This window comes from Equus caballus, chromosome 23 (assembly GCF_041296265.1).
Source record: "Equus caballus isolate H_3958 breed thoroughbred chromosome 23, TB-T2T, whole genome shotgun sequence".
Lineage (NCBI taxonomy): Eukaryota > Metazoa > Chordata > Mammalia > Perissodactyla > Equidae > Equus > Equus caballus.
This window is the reverse complement of record NC_091706.1, coordinates 40921654-40938779: the sequence shown is the minus strand read 5'-3', so window position 1 is coordinate 40938779 and position 17126 is coordinate 40921654. Positions and strand designations below refer to the sequence as shown.

The window sequence follows — 17126 nt, the reverse complement described above, 5'->3', positions numbered from 1 at the left end:
GTCCTGTGTGCCTTCCTGAGGGATTCACTGAAAGGGTTGAATAGTGCATTGCACGTGGTAAATCCATCCCAAGATACCTTTCTCACCAAGCCATAGGATCCTTTTTTCTCTATTATACCAAGAAAGTTCTAGTATTTTACCTTAATTTAATGGAGGCTATGGTTGAGTCTGGTCAACCAACTCAGAGCAAACCCTTAGAGCCACTCCTGGCTGATTGAGCTAATACATTGAATCCAGAATCTCTGGTGCTACAAACACATCAATAATTTCAATATTATATTCCTCTTCCTTGGTCTAGAGCCCACTCCTACACAGAAATCCTCCAATGATGATATACATTAGCAATATCTTGCAATTATTTCCCTATGTAAGCTTCTCTGGTGTCAGATGTCTTGTTGATCTTCCTCGTGTATGCTGAAATCTGACTCTGGTTGTGGATCTAGACGTAAAGAAGCGTTGGCATACCTTTGCAAGGTTAATGCTTTAGTGAAACCATTACAGGGTCTTCAAGCAAGGGATGGCCAGCATCTCAGAGAGGGTAGGAGGGACTTCTGCAGATGGCAAGGGGGGCTCAGTGGGATTTGGGGGTTCAAAATAGTCAAATTCAACCCAAACTACCAAAATGTTCCCATTACAAGTCTTAGAGTTTTTAATTAATCCAAAGCTTTCACATGTGAGACCTAACAAGGCTATAAATTCAACTTGTTTGATAATTTGGCAATCCACAGGATCAAACATTGGGTCTGATTTGTAAATACCTTCTCCCTGCAGCTATAGAAGTTAAGAGATTCTTTTAGAGTATGGAAGCTCTATAGTTCTATGAGCTGCCAGTTCATCCCATAAACTCTCTGGGACATTCAGAAGCAACTAGCCCTCTCTATAGTCCTTGTAGGCATCATTCCTACCGGAAGGGTCTAACCCAACAACTATCTGGTTTAGCAAAGACTTGCCTTCCATAGCACTTTATTTTCACTGACAATTTAAGTTACTCTTTCTATTTCATGGCTGACACTATTATGATCCCATTTTCCACTAGTGATGATGTTATCACTGTCTTCCATCAGAACCAGGTCAGATAGCCAATCCCAGGTTTCTGTCTTTGGGAGTCAGTTTCCTAAAGCCACTTGGCCTCAGTTATGGTCTCTATTAAGGTTTATTTGGGAAAACAAACAAATCACTTGAAGTTTCAAGCAGAGGAGGATTAAAATGCCAGAAATAGGTGCACACAAAACCACTGGAAGGAGTGGAAGAACAAAAGACAGAGTAGGTAGACCGCCACTATCCAGGACAGCAAGAAATTCCTGCTGCCTCCTAGGTTGGAAAATCACAGGAAATTTTCAGTGAGGGACACAGCTGCCTTGCTGTACCAGCATGAGTGGCTGGTAGGGAAGCACTCCATGTTTGCTGCCCTCCATGCATCTGTCTGCTGCTGTCAGAGAAACAAGAAAATGTTTTCTGCTTTTATTCCATTCTCCAATTCTCACATTAGTGTATCTTGTTGACAGGAGAATAATAACATCCAGAATCTTGGAGCCAAAGGAATCTGGGAATTGTAGTTCTCTGGCTTCCAGTCCTTGTGATACTTAGAAAGAACATGCAGAGGAATGGGGATAAAAGTAAATTGCTCCCCTCCACCCATGGCTTCTAGCACTGAGGGTATCTTCCAACTTTTATGAAGGCTGTAATTTCAATTCCAAATGAATGAAAAACTGTTCAGAGACATTCAACCAGCCCTTCCAGCTCACCACCCACCCCTGCTTGCCATACATACGCATTTTGTCTACTCTTCTTTGTTTCATACTTTCCTGCCTGTCTGCCTGGTGTCCGTGCCTGTGAGCTACAGAATCCAGAGTGTGCAGAGGATGACTGAAGGAGAAGCTTAGAGGAAGAGAAGGGCAATAGGTTCTATTTTTCCCTAGTCAAAGTACAAGTAATGTTCTGATGACTTTGGCTTTTCTCTCTTCCTCATATTAGGACAACTGGAATGAAATTTCATTCTCTCTCTCTCTTTTTTTTTTTCCGAGGAAGATTAGCCCTGAGCTAACATCTGCCCATCCTCCTCTTTTTTCTGAGGAAGACCGGCCCTGAGCTAACATCTGTGCCCATCTTCCTCCAGTTTATACGTGGGATGCCTACCAGAGGATGGCTTGCCACGCGGCGCCACGTCTGCACCGGGATCCGAACCGGGGAACCCAGGGCCACCGAAGCAGAAGGTGCGCACTTAGCCGCTGCGCCACCGGGCGGCCCGAAAGTTCATTCTCTTGATAAAAATCTCAAGAGATAGCTAGAGAACTTAGATTTACACAATATCCAGATATAAATAATTTTCCAACTAAGATGATAGTGCAAAATGTATACCTTAATATCTTTTTGTATTTTTTCCGTACACACCCACACAAACACATAGAAAGAAAAGGAGAGAGAAAGGTGGTTCAAGCCTAGTGTTATGGATGGCAGTGCTTTCAATGTGTACTCTCTTTTGAATCCCATCCAGCTCTGTGAGATGAGAAAACTGAAGCTCAGAGGTTGAGTAACTTGCCCATGAACCTACAACTATAAAAGAACGCTCATCTGCCCGTATTGGTTTCCATGAGAGATGACAGGAAAAGATTCTCTAAAACTATTGAATGGAGACTTCCCAACACTGAGTCTGGCCTCCCTGTCAGAATCATCGTCCATCTCAGCTGAGTCTCCCAGGCACTTTGCCCGCGACTGTCCACCCGGATCCCGCGCCAGTGCGGCCCCAGACTCTGGCGCGGGTCGCATGGAGCGTCCTGGCCTGAGAGGAGTAGGAGTAACCGAGGATGGCAGGCTCTGGGCCAGAGAGCCGCGGGACTCCGCGGAGGGCCTGAGAAGGGGGTAGGGAGATGGGGTGGGGGCGGAGCAGACCCCGCCCCTGCCCCTCTGTCCACTCCCATTGGCCGAGCGTTTGCTGGCCCCATCCCAACTCCCGCCCCCAGGGCGACGCTTAAAGTGTGCCGAGCAGGTGCCTCGCGTGGAGCAACAACTTTGCGCGCGTGTCCAGGCTGAGCGCAGAGCCCATTCATTGCCCCGGAGCATCCATCCATCCGTCCCGCTGGTCGTCCGGTGCAGAGGGGCTCAACGCCGGAGGCAGCCGCCACCCGGGGGACGGCGACCAAAGGAGGGGCCGAGAACACGGTTGACCCTCGCGGCCGGGGCAGGGGACGGTGGCCGCGACCATGCAGACGTGCGCCAGGGCCTGGGGGCTGCGTCTGGGCTGCGGAGTCGCGGGCGGCCGCCGCCTGGCTGGAGGCGCGGGACCGCGTTGGGCGCCGCGGGGCCGCGACAGCAGTGGCGGCGGCGGGGACAGCAGCGGGACTGGGGCCTCGCGCCTCCTCGAGCGCCTCCTGCCCAGACACGACGACTTCGCTCGGAGGCACGTCGGCCCCGGGGACAAAGACCAGAGGGAGATGCTACAGGCCCTGGGGCTGGCGGTAAGGACCCCCGACCCGGCCCTCCGGGGCCTCACCCAGCCCCGCCCGGGTTCTGCCGGCGCGGCCTCCCGGCCCCAGTCCGGAGCTCTGCTTCGCTCGGGCTGGGACCCGCGCCCCGGTCCCGGGCCCTGGCGTGGAGGCGCCCCTTCTCCCTCCCGCTTACTTTCTTCTCCCCCGCTCTTCGCTCCTCTAAACCGTGTGTTTTTCAACCCAAGTCGCCCTGCTGATGAGTCCTAACTTTGCAAGAGGACGACCTCCTGGTTTATCCAATTTGCGGTTGCCGACTGAAATCCAACCCGGAGTGGCCGAATTACCACCCCGCTTCATTATTTTCTTTCCTCCAAGTGATTTCTGGTTTGCTCAAAGTTGTTCTTTTCCGCTTAAAAAGAAACTCTAATTAGGCGATTTAAATGAGGTTCCCACAAGCCTTTGTAGATGCAAAATACGGAGGTGACTCTTAACTCAGAAGCACTTTCCTCTCCTTTTAGTGTTCACGGACTTGCGTTTTAATTTTAGAGCGTTGATGACCTGATTGAGAAGACCGTTCCCGCCAGCATCCGCTTGAAAAGACCCTTGAAAATGGAAGACCCTGTTTGTAAGTGGCCGGGAGGCCTCCCTTAGACTCCGCTTGCTCCGGCCTATTTGTTTTCTGAAGTCTCTGAAAGTGCAGCTGTGGTTTGGGATTGCTCAGGAATGGGACCATGTTTATTAAAATAAATGGGTACCTCAAGGGGCGAGAGAAGGTACAATATTTATTTCCCAGAGCAGTCAGTTCTGGTCCCTAGGATGGAGTCCACGCAGCGCCTTTCTATGTCTTTATCTCAAATGCGTGTGGAGTACTCCCCACTTCCCAGGCTCCCGTCACCGGCCATGTTTCTCTCATCCTCTGGGTTGAGAGGTGTCATCACCTCTTTGCAGATCAGGATGCAGACTCAGAAGGGAAAAAGGAATTGCCTAGGTTCATGTAACTAGGGAAGTGACAAAAATGCGAGGAGACCCAGACATCTGGCCTCCTAGCCCAGGGTTCTTTATACCAAAATAGTCCCAAATTGTTTTCTTATCTCACATCCAAATTTTATTATTTATACCTACTGAAAGGCAGCAGTACTTTTCAAGTCTGAATGATATATATATATATATATATATATATATATTTTTTTTTTTTTTTTTGCTTGAGGAAATTCACCGTGAGCTAATATCTTTCCCCGTCTTCCTCTGTTTTGTGTGTGGGTCTCCATCGCAGGCGGCCGGTGAGTGGTGTAGGTCCTTGCCTGGAACTGAACACAGGCCGCCGAAGTGAAGGGTTCCGAACTTAACCGCTAGGCAACGTGGCTGACACCTGGATGATTTTTATAGAGAAGTACACAAATAAGATTCATGCTTGGTTAAGAAAGCTTAGTTTACTCGTAAGCTTTCTTAGAATTTTTATTTTATATTTAAAATGTTTTAAATGGTCTGAAGACTGCCTTTTAGAGGTATTTTTATGTGAATGTTTGTCTTCCATGGAATGAGGCAAGAATCCACAAGTCAAGGGGAGAGGTGGAGCTGAAGAGCACTTTTTTTTTTTTTTTGCAGGAAAGAATTTTCTTGGGGTTATATGGTTTTGAATTAAAGAGATGCTATCTCTTTTACTTCTGGAGTCAAGTGAAGAGAAGGCAATTGGTTTGCTTTGATTTAGGTTTTAGGACAGAAAGGATATGTGGAAGTAAGCTTTATTTTGTTTTAAATTAGACAACTTGAGGTCTGAAGCTTGCCCAGCGCCAGCTGGCTAATATCCTAACTCAAGCAATGCTGAGGACTGCTCCCCTTGTTAGTTTCAAATTTGAACCATTTCCCCTGATGGCAGGGACCTTTCTCATACAAGAAAATCTGCAATTTTCTTTAACTGAGCTGATTGAGATGTAGGGATAGCTGGAAGCCTTATTTATTTCAATTTTAGGAAATGAGAATCTTGATTCATTGGATATTTAAAGAACAAAGAGTTGTATATTTTTAAAGCAAGCCTTAGGGAGATATTTGGATAAGTAAATGCCTTCTTGAGACTTTCAAAGCCAGAGAATGTTTAGGTTAGCCCTTTTTACAATAGACTCTAAAAGATGTTCTTTAAGAGCATTAGAGCCTAGGAAATGTGTCAAAGTTGTTTACCTTTTTTTAGTTCAGCTACTTGTTTCCAGCTGAATAATTTAAATATTAGGGGATTCTATTTCTCCTCTCTCTTGGAAGCTGGCTCCTGATAAGTAATTTGCAATTAAGTGTAAACATTAAACCCAGCAGCTTCTGTGAGGTTTGGGGCTGGTTCCATCCGGTTAGTCTGAGGTGGCTCAGAGAAAATACCGCCCAGTCAGGAGTCTTCTCTTGCCCTGAAGTGCGCGAGGTCTCCAACAAAGCTTGCTTCCTAGAAGAGTGAGCTCGGGTGGTGGGTGAGGGTGTGTGCAGAACGCCTCAGAAAAGCATCAGTGTTTACTCTGAGGTGTGCACGGCACGATTCATGAATGTTCTCCACGTGGGGAGAGCAAATTGCTGCACCTAACTTCCAGTAGTAGCATTTCCGTTTAATGATGGAGCTGTGTCATCCGAACCTAGTTTCACGGAAATGCCTGTGTCGTATTATAGTCAGAGAGGTATTCTGGACCAAATATTTGTTTGCCGTGTACAGAGAAAACTAATAAGAGCTGGTTTTATGAGTCTTAAATGCCCTCATTGCTGAGTAAAAAGAAGGTTGTGAGAGTTGTAAGCAGTGTGGAGGTACTTGGGTTACTTCTTATGCTAACAATAATCTCAAAAACGTTTATGTGCTGACCACGTGCTTACTAAGTACTGAGCTCTTTTAAAATTGCTTTTCATGTATTAATTTAATCCTTATTATAACCCTGTGAAGTAAGTACCATATCACCTCTGTTTTTAAGATGAAGAAACCATGGCATTCAGAGGATATGTAACTTGCCCAAGGTCATAGCTGGTAAGCGATGGAGGCAGAATTAAAGCCAGGCAGTTCTGCACTCCAGGCACTGTTTTCACTGTGTCCTCTGCAAGGGGGTGGGTGTACAAAGTAGAAAACTCCTGTCCTGACTCTTCTGAAGTATCCAGTGTACAGATGTGAATAAGTCCCATCACACTGGAATCCCTCTGCCATTTGCCAACTGTCCTAGTGGAAATGCAGTGACATGCTGAGAGTGCAGGTATGGGATCACTCAGGCCCACTGCCAGGGTGAGGGAAGGAGTGACAGAGGTGCAGGACTAGGGCTAGGTATTTAAGGATGAGTGGTGATGATCTGCTGATCAAGGCTGGGAGAGGCTCCTCCAGGCTGAGGGACCAGCATGTATAGGACAGAGTGACCTGATAGAATCAGGGAAGTACAGATGGTTCATCTGTCACGCAGGATGCTCCCCACCACTGGACGCTTCAGGAAGTGCCTTGAAAGAATACCTTGATTATCAGTTGGCTTCTCCGTAAGTTATACTTCAGAGAAACAAACAAAGCTACTCAGTTCAAAACCCTATCAGTGGGGCAGGACCCATGGCTGAGTGGTTAAGTTCTCGCGCTCCGCTGCGGTGGCCCAGGGTTTCGCTGGTTTGGATACTGGGCATGGACATGGCACTGCTAGTCAGGCTACGTTGAGGTGGTGTCCCACATGCCACAACTAGAAGGACCTGCAACTAAGATATACAACTACGTACCAGGGGGGATTTGGGGAGATAAAGCAGGAAAAAAAAAAAAAGATTGGCAACAGTTGTTAGCTCAGGTGCCAATGTTTAAAGGAAAAAAAAACCTATCAGTTTCATCCTGTTCAGGTGAATCCCCCCTTGGACGCCCACACACACACAAAGGAAAAAAGACTAGAAGGATATATGTCAGCGGGAACATTCCTTTATCTGGATGGTGCCATTTGGATTTTTATTACTTTGCTTTTTCTAGATTTTCTACAATAACTATTTATTTTGTAATTAATACAAAATTTAAAAGCACTTTGTTTATGACCGAAGCCAGTCACTTTTAGCTAGGGTATGCCTTGCTGTGTAGTATTTTCAGTGAAATCATCTCAAGCTAACCAGACACAACTAGCCCATAACTTCACAGAAGCTGCAGGGTTTCAAGTTTACACGAAATTGCACATTGCTTAATGTGAGCATGCTTAGGAAGAGAGAGGAGAAACAAAACCCCCTAATGTTCAAATCATTCAACCGTAACCGAGCAGCTGAGCTGTCAGAATGCGACTTTTGATGGACTTGTGAGAACTTAATGTTCTAAGCCACATCGTTTGGAATGATGTTTAATAAGTGGTTAATGGAGGGTGGGGAGCAGAGGGAGGTGTTGTGTAACACAGCTGCAGGTGGTGGCTCTGTCACCCAAGTGAGGTTGTGTACTCTCGTGAACTGGCCTCAAGGACAGCTAGCCAGGGCAGCTGTACCCCAGGCTGTGGACATCAGTTGTGTGTTTCAGTCATATGATGTCCGTCGTCAGCTCCTGCCTTTAGATTTCTCGGTCTAACAAGGTTCTCTCTTGGCCATTCCTGGTTCCTTTAGTTCCCAGCTTATATGAATTGTTATTTCATCTTTAACTAGGATGATTCCAGTGGATTTTCATTATACAACTGTGGAAATAGGTGAAGACCAACCAAATGAGAGAAGCAAAGGCTATTTATTCTGAACTTGTTAAAGCAGGGGAGTCAGCCTTTTGTTTTGGCGGAGGAGCCGGAAAGTCTGATAGTGGAATGAAGGGTAGGCTTCAGGTGTGCCCTTGCTGGAGAAGCTGTAGGCGGGCAACTAGAAGCAGCCATTCTATGTGATTGATTAGGGGTGCATATTTGGCTTTGTGTGATTTATCTTCAGTTGGAGGCAGGGAGAAAATTAGGGAAGTTGTCATTTATTAGTCAAGTCCTGGCTATTTTGGCCTGATTGTTACTGAGCAGTTTCCTGGATTGTCACTGGAGATAGCAGTTTGGCTTTCTGCAAGCCTAACTCACAGCAGGCTGTCTTCTGGGGTGGTGTCCTGTAGTTAAGAGGTTGGTTTCCTGAGCAGGTTGCTGCAGGTTATGAGTGAAAGTTCTCTGGTCATGTATGGTCCGACTATTGTTCATTGTATATTTAGTCTCACAAAAGAGTCTGTCTTGTCCTTATATTTTTGTCACTAATGCTTGTTAGGTAGATACTGCTTATCTGACTGATACCTTGGATAGTTAAACTACTGCCTAAATTGTTAAATGTTTATTGACCATCTACTGTGTGCAAGGCACTATGAGGATAAATATATGAATAAACATAATCACTAGGTCAAGGAGCTTACATCTTACCTTCTTAATATAAATTGTCAGAAAGTTAAAAAGTCCCAGGTGCTATGAGAACTATGGATTAAATCCTGTGAGTGTTCAGAAATGAAGTGAAATTGGATGGAAAAACAGATTTCTGAAACAGAGTAAGGAGTTGAAATATATCTTCTCCTCTTAGAAGAGAACACAATATCTTTACGTTGACTGGGGTGTTTTTTGTATGTGTGTATGTAAATATGTTATATAAGAAGGAAAAAACTCAAAGAAATAAAGGCAGTACCTTCACTGAGAAAAAGAAAATGGCAAAACGCCACGTGCAAAACATAATTAGAGAAGTATTTGAGTATTGTTACCATCTCATCCTTGATAGAATCTTATCAGAATAATTATGCTGTTAATCATTTGGGGATTCTGGAGTATTTTCCAACACTACCAAGCAATTTTCCAATTCTTAGCGGACACTGACTGGGTGTCCTACAAATTTAACTCAATTCTGATACTATCCACGTGGAGATAGCATCAGATCCCACAGGTTAAGGGCTCAGTCCTCCAAACCTGCCTCCCCCCGCCCATGCCAATCACAAGTCCAGCTTGTTGCCTGTGCTTCTCGCAAACAAGCTATAAATTGGAAGTTCCCACTGTCTTCTTCTTGGGCTCGGTTAATTTGGTAGAGTGGCTCACGGAACTCAGAGAAACATTTCTTTATGTTTCCCAGTTTATTATAAAAGATCCAAGTGAACCACCAGATGAAGAGGTACACAGGGGAGGTCTAGAAGGGTCCCGAGCACAGGAGCTTCTTTCTGTCCCCTGTCCCTATGGAACTGGGGTGGGCCACCCTCCCAGCATGTGGATGCAGTAGCCGTCCTAGAAGCTCATGAAATCTGTTGTTCAAGAGTTTTAATAGAGTTTAATTTGCAGTGCCCCCCACCACCTGCCCCTTCCCAGGGGTCTGTGGGTTGGGCTAAAAGTTCCAGCCCTCTAATCACTTGGTCTTTCTGGTAACCACCCCATCCTAGGGCTATGTAGGGACCCCATCCTAAGTCACTTCATTAGCATAAACTCAGATGTGATCAAAAGAGCTTTTATGAACAAAAGACACTCCTATTATTTAGAAAATTCCAAAGATGCCAAGCAAATATATTTCTTGTTATACCACAGGGATTTTCAGATAAATATTTGGAAGTATGTCTTGATAGAAGTTGAGAGGTGAAATATTTATTTTAAGAGAGATGAATCCTAAAATAAATTATAACCAGTTTTTTCCCCTTCCTTTTATAATTAGAAAACCAAGCTAGAAATCTCAGTCCCTATAAAGTATCATTTTTAGCATTAAAATGTTTGGGACTTTATTATTTTTTGACATACAAAGGATACAAATATGCTGACATGTGGTGATGAGGGGCCAAATAAGTCAGTGATTGGGACAAAGAACATAAAATATAAACGAACTTTTTTCCTCTTCATCTTTTTAAAGGATCGTGGAATTCAGACAGCATTATCAAAGATATTTTATATAAATGAAATTACTTCTTTAACAATATTTAAGTGACTCTTTTTTTTTGAAAAACCATTGTATAAGTTATCTCTTGCTAAATAAGAATTGCTGCAAAACCCAGTTGCTTAAAACAACAATGAACATTTATATCCCCACGGTTTCTGTGGGTCAGGAATCCAAGAGCGGCTAAGCTGGGTGGTTCTGGCTCAGAGTTTCTAATTAGGTTACACTCACACATTGGTGGATGCTCAACTGGGGCTGGAGGAGCCACTTCCCAGGTGGCTCACTCACATTGCTGGCCAGTTGGTGCTGGCTGTTAGTGGGCGGCCTTAGTGCCCCCTCACATAGGTCTCTCTACAGGCTGCTTGAGTGTCCTCTCAATATGCAGCTGGAGTCCCCCAGAGCTAGTGATTCAAGGGAGAAAGACAGCCAGGCGGAAGCTATTCTTTTTATGCCCTAGCTTTTGGAAGTCCTATAGCATCACGTGCACTATATTCTGTTCATTAGGATGAGTCACTAAATCTGGCCTGAATTCAGGGGATGGGGAATTAGTTTCCACCTTTTGAAGGGAGGAGTGTAAACAAGTTAGCAGACATATTTTTAGTAGAGTTTATTTTTTTAGAGCAGTTTTAGGTTCACAGCAAAATTGAGCAGAAAGTACAGAGTTCCCATATACTCCCCGCCCCCACTCATGCATAGCCTCCCCATTATCAACATACCCCACTGCTACATTAATACCCCACAACCTACACTGACATATCAGTATCACTCAAGTCTGTAGTTTATTCACTCCTAGTGTACATTCTGTAGGTCTGGACAAATGTATACTGACATGTATCCACCATTACAGTATCATACAGAATAGTTTCACTGCCCTAAAAGTCCTCTACAGACATATTTTTAAAACTACCACGTTCATCCAAATTAGCATATGCTTCCTAAGATAACATACATATCTTAAATTATAATGAATTTATTTAACTTTTTAAAAATATTCAGTGCTATCAAAATGAAATAAATTAAACTGTATTATAAATATAGTCTTACTCTGGAGGGCTATTAAGGTACATAGAGTCATTAATATACTAAATGCTGCAGCCTACTCACACTTGTCACCATTGAGTTACAAGCTACTATCACCAAATCTGTTTCTTCAGCGTCCTCCATCTGCTTCCATTCCTCATTTATTAAGAGGCTCCTATGGAAGACCAGATACTGTTTTAGGCACGGTTAGCACGAGTCAGGAGGTAGAAGATGATGAAGATATGACCCCTGACTGTAGGTTACAACTGATATGGGGATAGATATTGAATAACTTTACAGATCTGCAAATAAGATGAATACTTTGGCTGAAGTTATGGCATGAGCAGAGGCGTGGAAATGTGGAGATACATAGTTACTTGAGGGATAGCTAGTAGAACATAAGGCTGCAGAGAGGCGTGGAAAGCAAGGTATGGAGGGCTCAGAGCCATGACAAGGGATTTGTTTTCCTCTATATCATTGTTGAGACATTCACAGTTATTACAGAGGGAAATGATGTGATTCAACTTGTGTTTTGCAGAGTGCCTCTGAGGTCAGATCAGAGGCAAGGAGACCAGCTGGGAGGTTGCTGGAGAGTTTAGAGGTGAGATGTTAAATGTGCATTAGTTCAGGTCCACCGGGAATCAGACAACAAGACATTTTTAGTCATGCAGGAAATTTAATGGGAGTGGAGGCAGAAGGCAGAGGAGCCTTTAGGCTGTGATACGGGTTTGACCCTGGTGGAACGGGAGAGAGGTGGAAGGGTGATTGGGAAGGAAGAGTCTTAGACTACAGCGCCGACCTCAGAAAGGTTTGGTTAGTTTGAGTGGGAGTCCTCGAGCCAAAGTCATCCGTGGGAGGAGTCCCACGTCTTGCAAAAAGGGGTCTGCATTAGTTCTCCTGGGCTTAGTTATTGGCTAGGAGCAACCCATGGGAAGTATGGTTTCAGTACAAACATGGTGGTTGATCCGGAGAGGCAGCAGGTGGAGCTGTCAGTCAGTTTCTAGGCTGAATGTCTTGGGGTGATGGTGATGTCATTGACAGAGAAGGAACAGGGAGAAGAGGAGGGTCCTGGAGGAAGGAGAGATCATATGTCTTGTTTGAGCAGAATCGAGTTCGAAGTCCTCATGGGACATGCATTTGGAAAAGTTGAAGCAATAGTTGGAAATGTGATTCTAGAGCTGAAGAGAGATAAGAGATGGAGTTGCAGAATTAGTGAGTCTTCTGAATGAATTCGTGGGAACGAGTGAGATTTCCTAGAGATTGGGTATGGGGAAGAAAGTGGAAGCAGGACGTGGGAAATAGAACATGTAAGAGGAAGGAGGCAGAGCAGCCTGAGATGAAGTAATCCAGGAGGCTAGAAGGTAAATTTTAAGGCAGGGGTTGTGGACTCCAGTCCCATATTTTGGACATTTCTTAGGCATAAGAGGGAAAAAAAATCCGCATAAAGACATAAGGACACTGAGGTGGGGGGAGTTGCGGGGCTGTCTGTCTGATGGTCTGAGTGAGAGACAGGAAGGGTGAGACTGAGCATTACAGAACAGCAGAAAAGCGCTAGAAGAGCTAATGTGAGCCTCTGGGTAGTGAAGAACCTAGGTCAAGCTGCATTAAGGGCCCGCTGAGATTGCCTGGCTTGAATTTGTAAGGTCTGTTAGGGTCTCTTCACCCCAGCATCATTTAGTGACTTGGGAGCAGAAAGGAGAAATGTGGTGACTGAGTTTAGCTGAGGTTAAGGATTGGCAAAGTCAAGCAGCCAAGGATTTCAAGGTCCACTGGTCAGCACAGGCCGGCTGGGGTAGGAGAGAGGTGAAGCAGTCCAGTCCACGGTAGGATAGAAACTTAGTGACCACTTCTTGAGTCTGGGAGTGGGGCCCTGAGCTGCTTAACTCTGAGTCAATTCAGGAGCTTTGGGGTGGGTGCCAGACAATAAGGTTGTGAGCTGCTTGCAAGCGGGTCTGTGTTCTGATTTCTCTTCCTTATGTCCTCTTTCCACCCCACCAAATGGCACTGTGCCTCACCTTAATTAGACTCCATGAATAACGTTGATCTCGTTTTGACTGCTCAGGTTTGTTTTACTCATTAAACTTAAGATATTTTTACAAAAATGCAAATTGAGAATTTTAGTAAGGGTTCTCAATGCCTGTATCATCAACACACTGATTAAACAATGAGGAAACAAAATTTCTGAAACTCTGAAATTATTGTATTCATTAATTATTGCACTGCGTTATTTCACAGAACTTGCTTAATAGCTGCAGGTTTTCATTTACAAATGTTTCTCCGAAGCCCAGGCTTTCAGGGATGCAGTTGAACTAAGTGTGAGAACAATTTGTGCATTGATTTGTCATCACGGATTCTGTGATGGGTGATTATGGTGAATACTGAGCTAGCCGTATGTGGGAGTTTAGGTAAATTTTCATTGCAGCACCTCAATTCACCTGTTTTTCTGAGCACTTGCTGTGTACCAGCAATCCACTATGCCCCTGCCCACAAAGAGATTATAGTTGAGTTGGTGAGATTCTGGGTTGGATTATAAATTTCTCCATATGCCTATTCCTTTCATCTATAAAAAATTCTCTCTTTCTTGCAAACATGTTTAATTGTTTGTGTTGGATTCTTAGACCATACCCTTCCCTCCTTCTTCTTGCTCTGCTGGCTGTAACAATGTACCCACAGGGCAGCAAAGACGAAAAACAAATACTCTAGGGCTGCTACCCTGATTCTCCTTTCAAACTGACCACTTGGCCTGATTACATAGATCAACTGGTGTTTGCAGTGTTTCTCTGTACATTTCTTTTAAAAATGTTCATAGATTGAGTGAAGAGAGGTGATGGAGAAGCCTCCCACAGAAAGTAGTGTGACTCAAGTCCGTGGAGTAAATAACAGACATGGCACCCCTCATCCCCACTTCTCCACTTCCCCACTGTGGGATGCTGTTCTGGTTTCCCTACAGCTGGTATAAGATCTTGAACCTGTGTATCTTTGGAGTGAGCAGGAAGAGCTGTAGGGATTGCTCACTCCTGTGGAGACGAGGGACCAAGGAGCCACCAGAAACACAGATTGGACATGTCTCGGCTCCTTTCTACTGGAGGTGCCCAGCAGAGGCCTCTAACCCCTGAGGGTCATAAGGGACTGGGCGAAGGGAGGTATTAATTGGCTGAGTAAGAGCCTGGCAAGATTAGGGCGAGGAGGGTCAGAGCTGCAGGTGAGGCCTGTGTAGTGCTGTCCTGACCGCATCCTGTCACATGGGGTGGGTCCCCCTCTGCCGGTCTGGAAGGGTTTTCAATTCAAAGACTTTCATTATTCCACATTATGCAGGGCTTATGGATTGGTTTGCCTTCCTGGAATGAACAAATTCTGTGATTCAGTTGACTTTGGTTGTGAAACTCCTTGGCCAGGGGAGGAAACTTGACAAATATGAGTAGGGAGTGGGGTTTATGGGCTGGGAAAGTGGGTTTAAGTCAGGCTGTTATGGGGAGAGAGAGGGGTGCTGCAAATGGTTAGGTGATGTTGTGGAAAGGGTACACATCAGGATGGACTTGGTCAGCAAATTCTGGCTTCCGCTCAGAAAATCAAATCCTGACGTGTGTGTCACTCATGGTCTGTTTATCTTGACTGAGACCCTCAACCCCACTCATGGTTTCCTGAGAGCAGCTTTGAAGCCAAGGGTCTGCCTGTTGGCAAGAAAAATATGCCAAGGCAGTCTCTGTCCTCACATTCTGGCCCCAGCTTTCCCCTTCAGCCTCTGGCAGAAAAAGGCCTTTCTGGGAAATTCAAATATGAGTGTGTTGGTTTTCAGTCCTGATGATTTCCTTGGAGACCTCTTCCAAGTATTGTGCCAACTGCATGAAGGCGGGGGTGTGGGAGGGAGACTGTGACGCTGCTTGAGTGGCTGCTCTGTGCTGGGCCCTGCTGGGCTGCCGGAAAATGCTCTGTGGATGGCCGGGCACTGTGAAGACTGACAGATGTCTGTGCCCATGCATTTCACAAGGAGGATTTTGTTCTGGGCGTAACATTTTAATTTAACTTTTTTTTTAAGATTTTATTTTTCCTTTTTCTCCCCAGAGCCCCCTGGTACATAGTTGTGTAGTTTTAGTTGTGGGTCCTTCCACTTGTGGCATGTGGGATGCCGCCTCAGCATGGCTTGATGAGCCGTGCCATGTCCATGCCCAGGATTCAAACCGGAGAAACCCTGGGCCACCAAAGCAGAGCACGTGAACTTAACCACTTGGCCACGGGGCCAGCCCCTAATTTTTAATTTTTAAATAAATAACATAGGCACATTGTCCAAAATTCAAAAGCATAAAAAGGGACTGGCCCGGCGGTGCAGCGGTTAAGTTCGCACATTCCACTTTGGCAGCCCAGGGTTCACCGGTTCGGATCCCGGGTGTGGACATGGCACCGCTTGTCAAGCCATGCTGTGGCAGGCGTCCCACATATAAAGTAGAGGAAGATGGGCACGGATGTTAGCTCAGGGACAGTCTTCCTCAGCAAAAAGAGGAGGATTGGCGGCAGATATTAGCTCAGGGCTAATCTTCCTCAAAATAAATAAATAAATAAATAAAGCGCAAAAAGATATACATGGAAAAGCAAGACTCCTTCCCACTTAACAATTTCTTGAGAATTATCCCAGAGATATTCTGTTAATATACAGCATATGCTTATATATTTATCCTTTTTTTAAATATAAATGGCAGAATAATATATACTGTCTTTGGAAACTTAGGTATAATATTTTTAGATTGTCAAAAAGGTAGAAACAAAGCATGGAAACAATTTTCCATATACAGTGCACCCTTCTTATCAGAGGGGGATGTGTTCCAAGACCCCCAGAGGATGCCTGAAACCATGGATGCTGCTGAATCCTATGTATACTATGTATTTTCATATACATACATACCTATGATAAAGTTATTTTATAGATTAGGCACTGTAAGAAATTACAACAATAACTAATAATAAAATAGAGCAATTATAACAATATGCTGTAACAAAAGTTATTGTAGATCTTAGCGACCTCAGCATACATTGTTTTCTTTTCTTATTAAGTTGAGAACTTTCACCTTTTCACTTAGAGGAAGCACTTTACAGCTTCTCTTTGGCATATCCGAATTGCCGGCATCACTACTCTTGCTCTTTGGGGCCATTACCAAGTAAAATAAGGGTTCCTTGGACATAAGCACTGCAATACCTTGGCAGTCATTCTGATAACCCAGACGACTACCAAGTGACTAACGGGCAGGTAGTGGATGTAGCATATCCACACTGGACAAAGGGATGATTCACATGCCAGGTGCGATGGAGATGGCTGGTGAGAGATTTCATCACACTACTCAACGGTGCGCAATTTAAAACTTATGAATTATGTATTTCTGGAAGTTTCCATTTAATATTTTCAAACCACAGTTGACCAGGATAACTGAAACCTCAGAAAGCAAAACTGTGGATAAGGAGGGACTACTATAATTGAGGGAAAAAAAATTGCACGGTTGTGTGTTTGGAGTAATGCCTTAAGGGTAGGGAACTCCCTGTGTGTGTCATATGTGCGTGTGTTTAGGTGTAGCAGGTATCTTGACCCGTACAGCCTGCTTTGTCTATCCTGATGACATTTTTCCAGTTCTTGTCAATTAAAACCTAGTTCTAGCAGTGCATCGAGTGTTTAACAGCTAAATCAGCTAATTCCTGTTAGAAAGTATTTGTGTGGTGTAGTGGTTGGTACAGATTTCCCCTTGATATTTTAGGGACAAGTGACAAGGGAGTTGCTATTGGAAAGGCTCTTATGTGGAAATACTTAAGGTGGAGGCATTCATGCTGAATCCTGAGAAGCCAGAACAGTGTGAGAACCACCTGTAGATTCTTAGGGAGTGGTGCCGAGGCCACTGACCTCTG

The 17126-nt window shown here is 44.7% G+C and overlaps 1 protein-coding gene across 4 annotated transcripts in view; it reads left to right on the top strand.

The window, feature by feature from the left end:
- Positions 1-2115: 2115 nt before the first annotated feature.
- The window catches only part of GLDC (glycine decarboxylase), a 90508-nt gene continuing 75497 nt past the window's right edge, over positions 2116-17126 (top strand). For 2 of the 4 annotated variants that reach the window (XM_023627336.2, XM_014735452.3), the window contains exons 1-3: positions 2116-2213; positions 2495-3455; positions 3972-4050. In XM_023627336.2, coding sequence (XP_023483104.1) covers positions 3201-3455; positions 3972-4050 — 334 coding nt within the window. In that variant the 5' untranslated portion in view covers positions 2116-2213; positions 2495-3200. Of the gene's footprint in view, positions 2214-2494; positions 3456-3971; positions 4051-17126 lie in introns of those variants that run through there. The other 2 variants (XM_070248469.1, XM_023627337.2) reach the window with 1 other exon arrangement.